The 19,043-nt window shown below is 45.9% G+C and overlaps 1 protein-coding gene and 1 pseudogene across 10 annotated transcripts in view; both read left to right on the top strand.

The window, feature by feature from the left end:
* The window catches only part of PLEK (pleckstrin), a 41,616-nt gene that overhangs the window by 10,060 nt on the left and 12,513 nt on the right, over positions 1-19,043 (top strand). For 5 of the 10 annotated variants that reach the window (XM_061622612.1, XM_061622610.1, XM_061622618.1 and 2 more), the window contains 4 exons: positions 4,720-4,875; positions 9,721-9,902; positions 10,671-10,762; positions 11,846-12,030. In XM_061622612.1, coding sequence (XP_061478596.1) covers positions 4,720-4,875; positions 9,721-9,902; positions 10,671-10,762; positions 11,846-12,030 — 615 coding nt within the window. Of the gene's footprint in view, positions 1-3,748; positions 3,971-4,118; positions 4,187-4,326; positions 4,534-4,719; positions 4,876-9,720; positions 9,903-10,670; positions 10,763-11,845; positions 12,031-19,043 lie in introns of those variants that run through there. The other 5 variants (XM_061622609.1, XM_061622615.1, XM_061622613.1 and 2 more) reach the window with 5 other exon arrangements.
* Positions 14,215-14,333, top strand: LOC133384665 (5S ribosomal RNA; annotated as a pseudogene).

Raw genomic sequence — 19,043 nt, 5'->3', positions numbered from 1 at the left:
GTAATGTGATGTTCCATACCAGCAAGTTCCCAAAGTTTTTTAGTTAACTTAGCCACAAAACTCGGCCCTCGGTCTGACAAAATAGTCTTGGGAAACCCCCAACGCGAAAATAACTCTAACAAGGTTTTAGCAATGACTGGGGCAGTGATGGAACTCAAAGGAATAGCTTCAGCAAATCTCGTGGCAAAGTCAATTACAGTCAAAATAAATCTTCTCCCAGTCTTAGTCGGATTAAAAGGGCCGATCACGTCCACAGCCACTTGAGCAAAAGGTTCTGCCACAATCTGGGATACTTGTAAGGGTGCCTTAGGGTGATCACGCGCATACCCAAGTTGTTGACAAATATCACAGGATTTTACATATTCTTTAACAGTCTTAGCCACTAAGGGCCAATAAAAATGCTGGGTAACAGAAAACAAAGTCCGTTTCACACCCAGGTGCCCCGCAGTCACAACATCATGGGCCAGCCGCAATACATCCAGGCGAAAAGGTTTTGGCACAACTAATTGTCTGACTGGTTGCCAGTCCGTAGAATTCCCCCCAGGTACATGTTCTCGATAAAGCAAGCCTTTGTCCCAATAAAATCTCACTTTCACAGTCTCTGATAAGGCAGGAGGGCTTCTCTCGGCTTCTTCTCTGCAGTTTTGCAAACTCTCATCCTTCAATAAAGCTGCCTTAAAGGCTTGGGAGCTGGCTGCCGGTAATTTACATTCCTCCGTCTCCCCCACACTGGGTTGAAAGGAGTTTTTTCCCTGTTGTTCGGGCAGGGTCCCAGCCCTCCCAACGGCAGCCCTCTCTTCCTCGCCACCCAGAGGCCATTTCTCCCCACAGTCTTCCATAGGTTGTGACAAAGTTTGAGACCTGGTAAGAGCGTTTATTTCCGCTTCACGTACAGTCTCTTGATGGCTTAGGAACAACAGATCAACTCCTATTAAAACATCCCATAAATGGTCATCCGAATGAACTATAACTCTATGGCGTCCAGTCCAGCCTCGGTATGAAAGCACCACATCAGCTACAGGCACTTGCACTGTCTGCTGGCCATACGCTGTGACCGCCACTTGTAACTCTGGAACATATTGCTCCGGCTTAACCAGCCGTTCTGCAATACTGGTAATTTCTGAGCCTGAATCGATTCTTCCCTTAACCTTAATACAGTTTACATATATGGATTCGGAAAACTGCGTTTGAACCCATTCTTTACATTCCGATGAAAGGGGTCCTGGAGAGTCTTTCTCTGGAAACAAACTATTCTTTACTCCTCCCTCTCGATCCCCTGACACAGTCTGTACAACACTCACCGGCAGGGCTTTAACAACTGGTCCACGAGGAGCCTCAGGACGGTCTTGTGAATTTGGGGCAGAAAATACAAAATCCGATTCTGCTCCCTCATTCTCCTCGGCTGACGACCATGAAGAAAGTTCAGGAGGTTCCGCTCCAGGGGACGTTAAGTCTCTCACGCGTGCAACTGGAGCAACCTTTGGGTTCTTCCTTCCAGCAGGATTGGGCTTAGACAAGGTTTTAGAACAGGAGTTAGCTTTATGTCCAATTTGCCCACATTTAAAACAAATTATTTCTCCACGGGGCTTCTCTTGCAATGCAGCCTCGGGCCGGGCGGAAGACACTTTGAAGTAGCCAGCAGGCCCCCCTTCCTCTTCCTTCGCCGGTTGCCCTGGTTTCTGCATACCTGCGGTCTCTCGCCTCGGCGGTTTCACAGGAACGTGCTCCGGTCTCCGAAACAAAGTATACTTTTCTCCAGCTCTGTTTTTAAACATACGATCTGCTAGCATGCCTGCTTCAGTCAGAGAACGGGGCTGCTGGTCTCTGACCAGAGCCATCAAATCTCGAGGGAGGCGTCTGTAAAACAGTTCTTTTGCAAACAGATCTAAAACCTCCTCTCGGGTTACAGCCTCGGCTGTGTCAGCCCAACGTTCCACATTTCTGCCCATCCGTGCAGCAAAGGCTGAGAAGCTTTCCCGAGACTTCTTCTGGTCTGTTTCCAAATGCCGAAAACAATCCTCTGAAGTTAGCGCAAAATGAGACTTGGCTAAAGCATAAAAGTAGTCAAAATCATCTACATACTCCAGTGGCAAAGAGTTCAACAGTTCTCTCAACTCGCCTTCAGCATTAATGCGTAAAGCACTCATCCAGTACTTTTTAGGCACACCTTGATCTCTACAAGAGTGAGCAAAAACTTGGAAGAAAGTAAAAATATCATCTGTCTCACGAAAGGTCGGAAAGGATTTTTTATGGAGGTCTGGTCTTCCTCCTCGCGGTTGTTGCATCTCACGAGCAAAGCTTTCCCTACTCCGGCGATCTTCCTCCATAGCCTTGAACTGCAGGGACAACAGCTTCATTTGCTTAGCCAGGTAGCGCTGCATGCTCCTAGGCAGCTCTTCCTCATCCAAATCTGATTCCTCCTCATCTTCGCTATCCTCAGTTTGCTTAGACACAAACTCCTGGTCATCCACAGAAGGCTGAGGCATAAACGACAGAGCAGCAGCGCCTTCTTCCAGCTGAACAAGCTGACTAGGCAACGCAGTGTCTGCCAGGAGCACATCCTCGGCTCCATTCTTTTGAGATCTGGTTTTTATCTTTTGCGACATTCTGCACTAACCTTACTACCCAAAGTAACAAACAATTGTGTCAGAAGTCTCTTTAAAATTTACAACTTGCTGCAATGCACTTATCTCACACAGCGTGTTCACTTAAGAGCAGGAATGGCTTCGATCCTCACCACTGCCAGCCATGTCATGCCCGCCCGACCCTCAGGGTCCCGGGAACATGCATCAGGCTCAGACCCCCACCCTTAGGGAAATGAGACTGGAACCGAAAAGCTATTACTTCACCCTTGCCAAGGCTGTGTACGCTCATAACAACCCTGCAAGGTAGAAGGTAGGCTGCCACCACCCCTGTATACTGGTCCACTCAGAGCCAGGGGATCTCTGAGCCCAGAAGGTATATAAAACCAAGGTCCTAAAAGGCAAGAGTCACAATTACACTCCTTGCCAGGCACCTCTGGTTTAACACTTAAAATCCAAGCTTTTAACTTCTTAACCCTCTTTGGTAGTGAGTGACTGAGGTTGGGTCAAAACACTGAATTTAGAACCACCCCTTCTCTCAAATGAACACACCAGGTTAAATAGAAGTAGCTTTATTAAAATAGATAAGTGCACATATCATATAGCAGCAAGTAATCCTTTAAGACCATTCACCCAACAGGGGTTTAGGTTCTTACAAGAGAATTCATACACACAACAAGAAAATAATAAACTAGCTCACCTAACTACTTACATACGAGGTAGTTGGTTGCGTGGCACCTCTCCTAAGAGAGATGGATGTTCAACATAAAGCAATGGAACCAGACATAGGTTGCCTTCCCATAAGCAACCCCAGGAACCATAAGGCAGAAAAGGTTTGGAACTCTGGTGCCAGTCAGCATAGGCAGAGAACAGAGAACAAAGGCTGTGGGTCCCTAGCCCTATACTTAAGGGAAAAAGATCCTAACGGTCCAAGATTAATTGACCAATCAGGAATTGACTGATGTAACTTTCTTCTCGATGTTTCTCACATTTTCGCGCCTTCAGGCCCCCCTCCCAACGGTGTTTTCCAACTGCATAGGCCAAGGATGACCTTGGGTGCCAGGCACTGGCTAATCAACAAAGATAAACAGGTGCAGCTTGTTAAGGCTTCTTCTAACCGTCTTCAGCTGGGAAAATGAAACTTAACTTTGCAAAGTGGCAAGGCCTGTCCTTTCTGACTATAACCATCTCCCAGAGTCCCTTACTGGAACCAAAGTGTTGTCATCAGATTTCTAATAACTCATGACCATTACAGGTTCATGACAGTGCCAAAACTATGGAGTGTCCTCCTGAAGGAAGCCCATGTGGCTCCATCACTGCTTGCCTTCAAACAAGGAAAACACAGCTGTTTATGAAAGTCTTTGGGGCAAGTTAATATTATCCACCATGTATGAATACATATTTCAATTTTTTATGGTGCTGTTTGTGTTTGCATTTGTTTTACTGGAAAATCCTAAGCATGTTTATTCAGAACTAGATATGATTGGTTTAATGATGGCTGGCTGGGGATAGGATGGGACATATGTGCTTCTCCATCAGCAAGTTGTCCGTGTATGCTGTGAAGGCCCATGGAAAGCTCAGCAGGGATAGATCTACAGCTGGTGGTAGGCCTTCAAACAGGACAGAGCGGTGGTAGAACTTAAGCAGATTTAAATCCACTGGCTCCAAAGTCCAGGCCTGGAGTTGTCCTCAATAATCCCCCCCCCGGTTTAGAAAGAACCCAAGAATTGCCAAGGGGAAAATAAGGAAACATAATTCTCCTCACATGCTGGCTGGTGCAGGGTTTTGGAAGTGGTGGACTGTCTGCCTTTTCACACCTTCCCCACTTAGGATTTAAGTTCTCTGAGGTCTGAGTCTGGTCAGTGCTTTGGATGGATAACTGCCTGGGAATCACTTGTATGCTGCCCTCGGTTCTGTGGTGGAAGAAAGGCAGAATTTAAATGTGTGTGAGGTGGGGGTGAATAAATATTGTATTTTATATTGTTGTAGAATCTCGTTGGCTTCTTTAGGATTGATAGATGTGGCTTGAAATGTTATGAAAGAATGAATATTGGTTTAGATGTAGTTTTTAAAAAAATGCTTTCATCAGTTTTGTCACGGTGCATAAGTAATGTTGCTCAAACTGGTTTGAATACAGGGTAGCATGTTTAACACCTGGAAGCCAATGTGGGTTGTCTTGTTAGAAGATGGAATTGAATTCTTTAAGAAGAAGACTGACAACAGTCCTAAAGGAATGATTCCTCTAAAGGGAAGTACCCTTACAAGTCCCTGCCTGGATTTTGGTAAAAGGATGGTGAGTATATATGTCTTTTGAAGTATACTGAATAAAGCAGGCAGAAGTGTGTGGGGTGCTCACACGAGCTCTGTAGTTATTTTGTCAGATCAACCTGGCTACCTAAGCTAATACTATCTAGTGTTTGGAGAGGCTGGCATCCAAATTCAGCCAGGGAAAAGGCTAAGGCATGTGGGGAACCTGGTGCCCTCCAGATGTTGTTTGACTCCAACTCCCATCAACCCCAGCCAGCATGGCCAACAGTCAGGAAAGATGAGATTTGGAGTCCAGCAACATCTGGGGAGCCATAGGACTCCCCACCCCTGTTCTAAGAAAAAAGTGCTAGTAATATTTGTACTAAGGACAAAATCACTTGACAGTTTTCTTCTTGTTATGAAGATTTATGTTGGACAGTGTTGTTAAGGTCCAACATGCACAGGAACTGTCCTTTGACAACCCAGCTCTTCATGAATCTTTATGCAAAACCAACAATTAGGGACTAGCGATAGAGTGGTGAGGAACCTTTTCCATTTCTGAAAAAATCACAAAATTTAATAGCAAACTGAATTGGTAATTGGAACCACATGCTCCTCAGTCAGAAAGAACAACAGCAGTCTGAACATATAGTTGTTGCTGAGCTGAATGGGATGGAAGTATTTAAAAATAAGCAAATAGAACAGAGAAGGTGCTGGCCCTTAATGGTCCTAAATATTGCAGTTTGATTTGGCTTAGTTGTTAAGCATGTTGTTTCTGTCCCAGAGACATCTATTGTATTACACAGTATATGGAAGAGATACATATGTAGGCTGTAATCCTAATCCACTTACCTGGGAGTAAGCCCCATTGAATTCAGTAGGACTTACTTTTGAGTAGACATGCTTAGAATTGCACTGTGAGCCACAGAGCAGATGCCGGACCACAGTGCTCTAAGTAATATTTTTCTCCCATGCCAAGTGGGCAGCAGCTGAAAATCCCACAATGCTACTTGAGAAACAACTCACATCATTTTCACACTACAATTCCTGTTCAAATACAGAATGTTGAGTACACTCATGCTACTGCTCTTCACAAAAACACCAAGCACTTCGTTGTAAAAGTTAAATGCTAAATAATGTACTATTGTTGTTATATTAACTTACAACAAGCAGCTTAAACAGGAGAGTATTCTAGTTTTGGTAGTCCCAAGGGCAGTTACATGGCCCAGCTCTTAACTATGGCTAAGGAATTGGAAATGAGTTGTTAGAGCACATTCTCCTTTTGCAGCACAGATCCCTGTCTCTGGCCTTAACCATGGTTAAATGTTGCATCAACCAGATTGAAAGCTACAAGATTCTCTGTCAATCAGGTTGGAACCAAAATTCATACCAGGGGTAGGATCCAATCTCAAGGCCTGATCTTGATTGTGATTAAGGGACAGGCAGCTTTATGTTTGCACTAGAGCTCTTAATGCTACAGTTGCTGAAATTCCCTTTTCTACACAACTATGGAAAGTGCAGGCACCTTGCCTTCTTTTAGATTGCTCCTTGTTTATAGGAACAGCCCTGTTACCACTTTTGTTTAAATTATTATTATTATTATTAAATTTATACCCCACCTTATGGCCAAAAGGCCCTCAAGGCGGCTTACAAAAACACGAATATAACACATCATAATGCATAAATACAATAATGCAATTCTCAAAATTAAATAACAAATAACATTATTAAAAGAAAAGAAAAAACATTTAAATGTGTCACAATAAGAGAACCAAACACTTTATAAAAAGGCCTAGATAAAAATCTTCAATTTCCCAGCAAATAAGTAGCATTCTTATTTTTAACATATAAATATACACAGTATATAAGTAGCCAAACAATAATAATAAACAACAAACTAATGAGAACATATACAATTAAACAATCCCCACAGACTTCACAACAGTGTTTAACAAAAATATGCTGTAGTCCAAATAACAGCAAAAATGAATCTCCAAAATTAAATCTTGACCCCCAAAACAACTAACCCCAGTAGTCTATAGACATCCCGAGCAACAGGTTCACACTCACAAACACTCACACACTCACACACTCTCTCACACACACACACACTCTCCCCCTCTCCCCCACTCCCACTCTCCCCCACTCCCACTCCCTCACACTCCCACTCCCTCACACACTCCCTCTTCCTCTCCCCCTCCCTCCCACTCCCTCACACACTCCCTCTCCCTCTCCCCCTCCCTCCCACTCCCTCACACACTCCCTCTCCCTCTCCCCCTCCCTCCCACTCCCTCACACACTCCCTCTTCCTCTCCCCCTCCCTCCCACTCCCTCACACACTCCCTCTTCCTCTCCCCCTCCCTCCCCCTCCCTCTTCCTCTCCCCCTCCCTCCCCCTCCCTCTCCCCCTCCCTCTCCCCCTCCCTCTCCCCCTCCCCCTCCCTCCCCCTCCCTCTCCCCCTCCCTCCCCCTCCCTCTCCCCCTCCCTCCCCCTCCCTCCCCCTCCCTCTCCCCCTCCCTCCCCCTCCCTCTCCCCCTCCCTCCCCCTCCCTCACACACTCCCTCTTCCTCTCCCCCTCCCTCCCCCTCCCTCACACACTCCCTCTTCCTCTCCCCCTCCCTCCCACTCCCTCACACACTCCCTCTTCCTCTCCCCCTCCCTCCCACTCCCTCACACACTCCCTCTTCCTCTCCCCCTCCCTCCCACTCCCTCACACACTCCCTCCCACTCCCTCACACTCCCACTCCCTCTCACACACTCCCTCCCACTCCCTCTCCCCCTCCCTCCCTCCCCCTCCCCCTCCCCCTCCCCCCTTTAAAAACACCTTTTTTAAAAAAAGCTTTAAAAACATCTTAAAAAGCAATTCCAAGAAAGATACATACTGGGATAAGATCTCTACTTAAAAGACTTCTTGAAAGAGGAAGGTCTTCAGTAGGCGCTGAAAAGGTAACAGAGATGGCGCTGGTCTAATATCTAAACGGAAGGAATTCCAAAGGGTAGGGACCAAACCTTAAAGGTCCGCTTCCTATGTTGACCTCCTGATATGATGCTATTTGCAGGAGACCCTCACTGTAGAGCACAGTGATTGACTGGGTATATAAGGTTAGCAATCATGCAAGGCTAAGGCTCATGATGACATAAGACTTGATAAATGTAATCTTATAGTTGTGTACTCAGAAATATGTACCATCAAGTTCAGTGGAGTTTATTCCCTGGGATTGCACCCTAGGGTTGCCAGGCTCAGGGCCTGAGACTGATCCTGTATCTGTAGGAGAAGAGAAAGTCAGCCAAGCGCAGGTGTTCTTGCAATACTGTAATGGGAAAAACCACAAGGTGGAATTCTCTCTTCCCCCTGTACAACTTTTAAAGATACAGAAGACCTCTTGGTTGTGGTCTTCTGTATCTTTAAAAGTTGTGCAGGGGGAAGGGAGAATTCCACCTTGTGGTTTTTCCCATTAGTGTTGCAAGAACACCTACACTTGGCTGACTTTCTCTTCTCCTAAAGATACAGGATCAGTCTCAGGCCCTGAACCTGGCAACCCTATTGCACCCTAAGGTTTCATTAGGCTATTTTGGGATCCTTCCTTTTTATGTTCCCCCCACTATTAAAGTTTCTCTGTACTTCTGCAAACCTTGCAGTTCCCCCAAGCCTGCCAATACCAACCCCTGATGCATGGATAGTGCTGCTTTTGGTTACATAAGGACCAGCATTTGGAGAATGCATTCAATATTAGGATTAGGGGTTAAGAATGGAGGTTTCAGAGTTCTGAAGTAGGATTTCTACTTTTTAACCAATCCTGTGCTTTAGGGCTGCAATCCTAGGCATTAAGTCCCATGGGGATAAAATTGACTTATTTATATCCAAATCAACATGCATCAGATGAGACTGCATTAGCTTTCCAAGATTAGGGCAAATTGATTAAATGTTTCTGTTCCTGGAATTCTCTACTAGCTGGAGTGTACAGTGCCTTTCTCCGACATCAGGTTGGACAGGGAAGCCAGAAAGATGATTGGACCACAGCAGTTTTCCAGAAAGGGGAATGTGAGTGGGTTAGTCTTTAAAAAGTTTCCACCAGCTTTGGAAGACATGCTTGTGACAAGGACCCTTTAAATTCAATGGGCTGTATCCAGCTAAGTTCTATTCAGAGGAGACTAACTGAAATTAATGAACCTAAGTTAGTCAGATCTATTAACATCAATGGGTCTACTCTGAGTAGGACTTGTATTGACTACAACCCAATGGAAATTTCACTTTCTTCAGTTGTATGTGGTTTGTGCCAATTCTCTGGCTTACGAAAATTATATATTCAACTTCTGCTATGCTGTGTCTAAGAGCTTCACACCATCATTTAGGGTTGCCAGGTTCAGAGCCCGAGACTGATCTTGTATCTTTAGGAGAAGAGAAAGTCAGCCAAATGCAGATGTTCTTGCAGCACTGTAATGGGAAAAACCACAAGGTGGAATTCTCCCTTCCCCCTGCACAACTTTTAAAGATGCAGAAGACTTCTTGGAGCCCGGGCTTGGCAACCAAGAGGTCTTCTGTATCTTTAAAAGTTGTGCAGGGGGAAGGGAGAATTCCACCTTGTGGTTTTGGCCGTTACAGTGTTGCAAGAACACCTGCACTTGGCTGACTTTCTCTTCTAAAGATACAGGATCAGTCTCAGGCCCTGAACCTGGCAACCCTAATCATGATGTCACAGTGTGACAGTGGGGGTGGGGTGCTGCAGCAAAGATGACTGGGCGTAAGCTCCATTGAACTTGGTGGGACTTGTTTCTGAGGAGACAAATGAAGTTTTGTGCTGTCAACTGATTGTTAATATGAGCTGTGCTACAAATGTATATTCTTATGCAACAAATAAATGTTAACCATTATGAAATGGTTCCATTCTAGTTTGTCATCAAACTCACTACTGCCAAACAACAAGATCACTTCTTCCAAGCCTCTCATCTTGAGGAGAGAGATGTCTGGGTAAAAGACATCAAGAAAGCCATTAAGTGCATCGAGGGAGGTCAACGATTTTCTAGGAAATCTACCAGGAAGTCTATCAAGCTTCCGACATTGGTCAACCTGGGGTTTGTTAAACGTTTACTTTCATTCATTCCAGTAGGAGAAGAGACTTGGTACTTACATGTGCTCCTGAACATCCCAAAATAGATTTCTTCAAATAATGTTTCATCAGTTGTATGAGATATGTAAGTGTGAGGTGAGCCTCCGTAAAGGATGTAGGCATTTGCTATGCCTGTCTAATGCATGTTTCCCCTGCCACATCTATATTGTCAAGTGTGTCTGGGAATTGCCCTGTAAATATGCCTTGAGTTGCAAACTGGGTGGCAAACTCAGAGTCAGTTCATACTCTGAATACAAACCATATGCTTAAGTGATCATTCAGATTTGAGCATGTAAGATAGAAGGAGCTGCCTTCTAATGAGTCAAGGTAATGGTCTATTTAGCACAATACCAACTACCCTGACTGTCAGAAGCTCCCTGAGGTATGTGGCATTGCATTTCCAGCCCTGGATGGCAGGATCTTCCTATTACATACAAAACATGTGCTCTACACTAGGTTATCTAGAATCAGTAGCCTCTTGAAAATGTTGATCTTGAAACAGTTGTCTTGGAATGTACCATGATGCACCTACATTATATGTTCTTTTTGGTTTGTTCATCTGTATATAAGCTCTTCACAGAACATATAACTGATACATCTGGTGCTATATTCATTGTACCATTAAGCAATGGAGTTGGCAGAGTTCTCTTGATGCATTTGCAGGAGGAATTTAAATTCCAAAGGGCCAAATTGAACATTGTGTCCTAATTATTCCCCACTTTTCTATGCACAGTACGCTGTATCTCTCAATGAAAGATCCTGACAAAGGGATACGGGAAATGAAGCTGGAAAAAAACAAGAAAATTTTCAACCATTGCTTTACAGGTAGAGAGCTCTTATTTCCCCCTTTTTAAAAACACTCAGTTGAGAAAAATGGGTACTAAAAATGGAGTCAGAATGGGAAGCAGTTAGATTGAAGGGAAATTTCAGTTGTCATTCCAAAATAGTTAAATGTGCCAGATCCTAAGAAAAAAAATCCCATAGAATTGGACAGAATGTGGCCATAAGAGGGGAAATTGTTTTTAGGAGATACACTGCTCATAATTAAGGCTTTCTGACCAAGTGGACCTGAGTCCATAAAAGCTAATGTCACAATAAATTTGCTAGTCTTTGATATGAAAGTTGTGTTAGTCTTCTAGAATCAAGAAAAAGAAATGTGTTCAACAGCACCTTGATACTAATTTTGAGGAAGCTTTTTTAAATTAAAAATGGCTTGAATGTTTTGTAGGCAACAGCCTAGTTCATCAGATGCTGAGCTGGAAGTGAGGAAAGTAAGGCAAAGTCAGTTAAAAGCTGACCAAGGGTAAACATTCTTAAAGGGATGATTTATGTAGGATCTTTATGCTGTGCATGATTTGCAGATAGCTAGTTGTGATCCAAGCCAATGAATTTACTTAATCAAGTGACATCTCTAATATTTACAATTAATAAACAGGATGGGTTGCATCCAGCAGCGTCATTCTAGCAAAGGCTTCTGTGAATGGGAGGAAATATAATTTTTGTTGATTACCCCTGTCTCCTGCAGTCCCCTCTGTCTCCCTTAAATCTGTTTCAGAGAGTTCAGGGGCCTTCAGAACAGCATGGGGGACTGCAGGTAAGAGAAAACTAGGCAGGAATTGCTCTCCTCTCAACCCCACTTCCATTCAGGGAAATCTCTGCTGGATCATAGAGCCTTCTGTGAATGGAAGGACGGCATCAGACACAAGCCTAAAAATTTAGTATAATTCACATATTCTCTGACAATTGAAATCTTGTAGGGCCCAGCTCAAATGAAGTCCAGCTACAGTCGTACAGACTTTATATTTCTGAACTACAAATTGCAATTTGAATTTAATTGAGAGCAGGCCTCTTCAATTTGCTTAATTATCACAGTCTACTGTATTTCATTTTCTGTTTTTCTGCCATTAGGTAGCTGTGTGATTGATTGGCTCCTGTCAAATAACTCTGTCCGACATCGCCAAGAGGGTCTAATGCTGGCGTCTGCCCTGTTGAATGAAGGTTATTTTCAGTCTGCTGGGGATATGTCCAAGAATGCAGCAGAAGGCCTATCAGAAACTTCCTTCCTTGACCACGAAGATGCCTATTATTATTTTGTAAGTAATAGGATGTGACTTCTTCATGGGATCCTCGGGGGGGGGGATCTAGAGAATATAACTTTCAGACTAGTTGAAGGATGAGGGTCTGATCTAATGCAGCATCTGTGTATCTCCCTCTTTCTGTTGGAATATATGCCCATGTATCTTTCTAAGTAATGTTCATGGAATCCCCATTCACTCTTTTTCAGGGTACATATTTCACATTGTTTAATGCAGATGAATCAGCCTTCTCTGCTGCTCTAGGTGAGATCAGAGCTGAATGGTGGCATATTTAGGGCAAACGCCTTCAAAAAATTGACCCACCCCCTACATTGCCCTCCTCAATTCTCAGCTTGAGGTCAGCTTCATTATTCAGCTAGCCTTATCTTCATATATAAACTAGAATCCTTTCTCCCATTTTAAAGTGAAGATTTACCTTTTATGGGGTTACTCTTCTGCAGTGGCGTAGCTAGAGCTTTTGCCGCCCGGGGCCGTCCCTGAGTTTACCGCCCCTCTCAATACACTCCAAAAATACGTCCGCCCCACCCCCCACTATGCCACTGTCGCATCCCAAGTGTTTGTGCTGGAATGTGTTCCTGAACTCTGATAATGTCTCTTGCTTGCCTGGATAGAGGATAAAGGATATGAACGTTTGTGTAGAAACTGGCCTACTGTACAAAGATAAAATTTATATTTGTTGCTCCACCCAGCTGTGTTTCTGGCTCCACCCATAACTGGCATATGACCCTCAGAAGGTTGCCCCGAGGGGAATGTGGCCCTTGGGCTGAAAATGGTTCCTCTCCATCCCTGCTCTAGGAATTTGCAGGTTAGACTGCTGCATTCACTGTATTTGAAGGCTGCCTGTAAACTGCCCTTAGTTCAAAACACAGCCTCTAGGGTACTACATAGTATGTATTGGGGATACATACCACCAGTGGTTTGATCTCTACTGTGTCAGGTCCATTTCCGGACATGATTCATAATTCAAAGCCATTGATGTCCTACATAGCTTAAAACCTGTGAACTTGAGCAAATGTCTTTTCTCATGTTAACCTGCCTTAGGGCCATCCTCCGGGTGCCTCTGCCACCTGAAGCCAGGCTACAGGGGAGAGGGCCTTTTCAGCTTGTGGAACTCTTTCTCTAGGGAGCCTTGCCTGGTGCCTATGTTAACACTGTATTTTAAGCAAAAGGCAAAGACTTTTTATTTTCCCAGGCTAGTAACCTCTGCTGTATTTTCCCCTGTGCTGTGATTGTTCTTAACACTGCCTTTTACTGTACTGTGCTTTTATTGATTATTGAAAACTACTCTGAAAATCTTGTGTTGGACAGCAGTATAGAAATTTTGTAAATAAAGCAGTCAATAACCCAAACCCCACTCCCATGATAGCAGTCTGATTCATTTCTGGAATTGGAGGCATGGTAGAGAACAAGGAATTTGTGTTGTCAACCATGAGGAGGTAAAGCAGGAGAGGGGGAAGTTCTTCCCATCCATGTGTCCCTTTTCATGTTAAAATAAGACCCCTCCCATCACTACTCTATTTGTGAACTGGGCAAGGATGCAATCAAATAAATGTAGCCTGCTGCCCTTAAGGAGCAATACATTATTTTATTACTGTATTTTTACCACCATTGGTGGTGAGGGAGCATCTGTATTTTCTGTCACTGGAACCAAAATGTTCTGTCACTGGAACCAAAAACCCTATCTCTTTAGCACCCCTGAGGCCTTCCACTTGAGTTTGATGTGATGATTTGGCACAATTCACTAGAAAGCATGACAAATAAGGGTTAGAATGCAAAATGTATGAGGGCAGACTGAAAGTTAGCCATGTGGCTCTTCTTAGACTGCATACAGATGTAGGTAGCAACAGGAGTGAGTGGTGTTGACTTTTTTTTTTTGCTGTGAGGTGCCTGCTTCCTTTCTTAAAGGACACACATACCAGGCTATGAATGGAAGGTCTATTGTTTCCTGTGCTACTGTGCTTCAGTCAGACTGATTTCTTTTGTTTATTTTCTCAAGTGCCTGCATGGATAAGTGATCAAACATTTGTTAAGTGCTTTATTTTTACTTTCCAATAAGTTTTTTTACACTTAAAAAAATCAGCTCAAAGAAGGGGTGATTGACACAAAGGCCAGCCAATCAGCACTGACGAAAGCCCTGCTCCAGCAAGAGAAAGAGGCTTTATATGGGCTGATCTATCAGCACTCCATGGCTATACTACCCTGAACACCCATTATCTCATCTGATCTCGGAAGCTAAGCAGGGTTAGGCCCGGTTAGTACTTGGATGGGAGACTGCCTGGGAATACTGGGTGCTGTAGGCTTAGAGGAAAGCCGTGCTAAACCACCTCTGAATACCTCTTACCATGAAACCCCTATGATTACATCCAAAAAAAGATTCATAGGGTCGCCATAAGTCATAATCGACTGGAAGGCATATAACAACAACACCAGCACATTGCAAATCTGGCTTCTGCTGCAAGGTGGATAAATAAGATACCCCAGAGTTCAATCCACAAAAAGAAGAAAGTGTAGATGCCTAAAATGCAGTGAGTACAATTCCATTGAAGGCTCACTAGTAAAATGATGTAAGCCCGCATGCACCCTAGGAGGAAAACAGATTAATGTGTGGAGTCTTGTTATGTTTCAGGCACTATAAAATTCATTTATTGGGATTTCTCTTCAAAATCAGGAGGCAATCCCTAGTTTCTTTCCCTCCTCTCTCTGCATACTCCCACACCCCCAAGTCTCTTCTGGGAGTTTCCCCAACCCTCTGGAGCAGATGCAGGCGCACACAGAGAATGGAAAGAGAGAGGAAGTCCTGTTGCACAGGCAGAATTAGCACTGCTTTTGCTCCAGAACTCAAGCCTCTCCCGCTGCAAGAATTACGACCCCAGAGAGCAGCCCCGCTCCGAGCCGCTCCAGCAGCACCAGCCACAAGGTGCGTGGAGGATGAACGCACGAACTGGCTGAAGTTCTCCGGTCTCGTGCGTATCCAACCCCACCACCCTCCTCCCTGGTTCGGATCTTGCCTAGAAAGTTCTCACCTGCCGCCTCAGCCTGGCGAGCCCTCCCAAACTAGGCAACACAAAGGATGAAGTCAGAGAGCAAAGCCCAGCTCTGGCTTGCCTGGGCTGGGAGGGAGGTGAAAACTGGTCGCCAGATAAAGGCGAGCCAGGGGGGAACACGCTACGCTCAGCGCCACTTTCTGCCGTCCTGAGGTGAGTTGGTCAGGAAGTCCAACCCTTCCATTCCCGCGCGTGCTCGAGCTGCCTCTTAAATAAAAATTTAATTTGTTAGTCGCCTATCTGTCCAATTTTTGGACACTCTAGGCGACTTACAGCAGCAACAAAATACAATATACAATACAATAAATACACTACCCAATACAATAATACCACCACATTAATCAATTAAAACCAACATCGAAAACATCAGTTAAAACATTACAATTAAACTGGCTCAAGGTTCCTGAAGGCCTGCCCGAAGAGCCAGGTCTTTAAAGCTCGTCGAAAACTCATCAGGGAGGAGGCATGTCGAAGATCATAGGCGAGGGAATTACAGAGGGTGGGAGCCACTACCGAAAACGCTCTCTCTCTGGTCCGCACCAGCCGAGCTGTTTTGGCCGGTGGGACCGAGAGGAAATCCTGCGTGGCTGAGCTTGTAAGGCGGGTCACTTTGTGATACTGGAGGCGGTCCTTTAGATAAACCAGGCCGGAACCGTATAGGGTTTTAAAGGTCAATACCAACACCTTGAATTGGGCCCGGTAAACCACTGGCAGCCAGTGAAGATCTCTCAGCACCGGGGTGATGTGTTCCCGACGACGGCTATGCGTAATCAAGCGTGCCGCCACATTCTGCACCAGCTGGAGTTGCCGGACCGTCTTCAAGGGTAACCCCATGTAGAGCGCATTACAATAGTCTAAGCGAGAGGAGACCAGGGCATGTATCACTCATGGGAGAAGCTGTACAGGAAGGTAGGGTCACAGCCTCTGTATCAGATGTAATTGATACCAAGCTGCCCGGCTCACTGCCGAAACTTGAGCTTCCATGGACAGCTGGGAGTCTAGAATGACCCCGAGGCTGCGGACCTGATCCTTCAGGGGTAATCCCACCCCGTTAAACACCAAGTTGATGTCTCCCAACCTTCTCTTATCGCCCACGAGCAACACCTCGGTCTTATCAGGTTTTAGCTTCAGCCTGTTCTCGCCCATCCATCCACTAACGGACTCCAGACACTTGGACATGGTCTCCACAGCCATCTCTGGTAAGGACTTAAATGAGAGATAGAGCTGAGTGTCATCCGCATATTGGTGGCACTGCAGCCCCAAACTCCTGATGATGGCTCCCAGCGGCTTCACATAGATGTTAAATAGCATGGGGGAGAGGATAGAACCCTGTGGCACTCCACAAGTGAGAGGCCAAGGGTCTGAAACCTCATCCCCCAGTGCCACCCGTTGGTACCTGCCTGAGAGATAGGAATGGAACCACCGTAAAACAGTGCCCCCTATCCCTAATCCCTTTAGGCGGCTTAACAAGATACCGTGGTCGACGGTATCAAAAGCCGCTGAGAGATCCAGGAGGATGAGGAAGGTACATTCTCCCCTATCCAACGCCCTCCTCATATCATCTACCAGGGCGACCAAGGCTGTTTCAGTTCCATGTCCAGTCCTGAAGCCCGACTGGAATGGATCTAAGAAATCCGCTTCATCCAAGTGCGTCTGTAGTTGTTTAGCCACCACTCGCTCTATCACCTTGCCTAAGAATGGTAAATTAGAAACTGGGCGAAAGTTCTTCAACTCTTGGGGATCCAAGGAGGACTTTTTCAAGATAAGTTTTATCACTGCCTCCTTGAAGTCTGATGGCATTGCACCCTCTTCCAAGGATGCATTTACCACCGCCTTGATCCCTTCGTCCAGTTTCTCCTTGCAGCTCACAATGAGCCACGAGGGGCAAGGATCAAACAGACAGGTGGTTGGCCTCACAGTAGAGAACACCTTGTCCACTTCCTCAGTGAGAAGAGGCTGAAACCGTTCCCATCGGACCAGAGTGCAACTGGCCGCTTCTGGCCCACTATTTGTACTCACGGCGTGCGGAATCGTGCCCTTCAGATGCTCGATTTTATCGGCGAAATGTTTTGCAAATATGTCACAGGAGGCTTTAGAATGTTCCATGGGTTCCTGCGCAACTGGACCGACCAGGCTTCGGACCACTTGGAACAACCTCCTGGGACAGCATTCTGCCGACACAATAGAGGCAGCAAAGAAATCCCTCTTTGCTGCCTTTGTTGCCACATGGTAGGCCGCTTTTGCTACTCTAACCAGTGTCCGATCGTCTTCAGTGCGAGACTTCCTCCACCGGCACTCTAGTCGTCTCACCTCCTGTCTCAGACCTCGCAACCGAGGTGTGTACCACGGTGCTGTCTGAGTTCTATTCAGGGGGAGAGGACGTTTCGGAGCCACTTGGTCTACCGCCCTGGTAATCTCCCTATTCCACTCTACCACCAGGGTTTCAACCGAGTGACCTTCTGACAGCTCCATATCTCCCAGCGCATTCAGGAATCCCTCAGATTCCATCAGGCGCCTGGGGTGAGCCATCTTAATAGGTCCCTGACCCCTGCGGAGGGTGAGTGGCATTAAGAGGTCTATATTCACCAGGTAGTGATCTGACCATGACACGGGGTTTGAAGAAACAGCCCCCATTTTCAGAGCACTACCCTCCCCTCCCGAGACAAACACAAGGTCAAGAGCATGACCGGCTTCATGGGTGGGCCCTATATTACTAAGGTGCAGTTCCCAAGAAGTCATGGTTTCAATGAAATCCCGAGGGGCCCCCGTGAGAGTGGTCTCAGCATGCATGTTAAAATCCCCCAAAACTAATAAATTGGGGGAGAACAGCCGCACAGCCGAGACCACCTCGAGCACCTCGGCCAGGGAGTCTGCTGTGCAGCGGGGTGGGCGGTACACAAGTAGAATCCCTAAACTGCCCTTTGGGCCCAACCTCCAGTACATGCAATCGACAAACTTGGTCTCGTGGAGAGGAGGTCTGGCAAAAATCAAGGACTCCCGATAGATCACTGCCACCCCCCCTCCCCGCCTACCAATCCTCGGCTGCTGTGCATATCGGAACCCAGCTGGACACATGGCCTCAAGTATAGGAGCCAAGGCCTCGTCCAGCCAGGTTTCCGTAATGCATACCAGGTCTGCGTCCTCATCCAAGATCATATCATGGATGAGAGATGTCTTCTGTACCACAGACCTGGCATTACATAACAGCAGTCGAAGATTGGATGGAGTCCTGCATCCCCCGGTTCTCCCTCAGCCTGCCGCTGGTCCTCTGACCTGCCAAAGCTTACTTTTTGTTGCCAGAAAACCCACCAGTTTGGGAGAGATGGACCGGTTAAGCAGCCCACCCGCCGGGGGAAGAGTCAGGGGAGGAGGTTGGCCTCACCTGGTGCTGCCCTCTTGAGGACACTGGGGGGCGCAGCCTCGGCAGAAGAAAGAGCGCACGGGCAACAGCGCGGGCGCTCCAGCGGGCGCGGATGGTTGCCCATAGCAGATTTCCTCGGCGTGAAACAAGAAGGCTGGCCCTGGGAGAATAGGCTAACCTCCCCGCCCTGTTCTTCCTTCCATATAAATAAAATAAAATTGTGTCTCACATGAAAAGTGCCGCCCCCCAAAAAGTGCCACCCGGGGCGGACCGCCCCTTCCGCCCCCTAGCTACGCCACTGCTCTTCTGGATGTGTTAGCTGTACAGTAGACAAGGGTAACTTCTTTCTCTGAGATTGATTTTAATTGTGTTACAGGATTACAGCATGATTTATCTTAGCCATCCCAATTTATTTAACTCTTGACTAGACACTTGGATGATCTAGGATGATTCAGTAACATTCCTGAGTTAATCTGTGTCTTAGTCTACATTCCTAAACACACTTACTAAGGAGTAAGCCCCATTGAACACAATGCCTTGGATTGGGCTAATCAGTCAATCCTCTGCTTCCCAGCCTTTATTTTATTGTAAATCACTTTGATGGC

Source organism: Rhineura floridana, chromosome 4, assembly GCF_030035675.1.
Source record: "Rhineura floridana isolate rRhiFlo1 chromosome 4, rRhiFlo1.hap2, whole genome shotgun sequence".
Lineage (NCBI taxonomy): Eukaryota > Metazoa > Chordata > Lepidosauria > Squamata > Rhineuridae > Rhineura > Rhineura floridana.
Note: the sequence above shows the minus strand (reverse complement) of the source record. Positions and strands in the feature narration are given on the sequence as shown.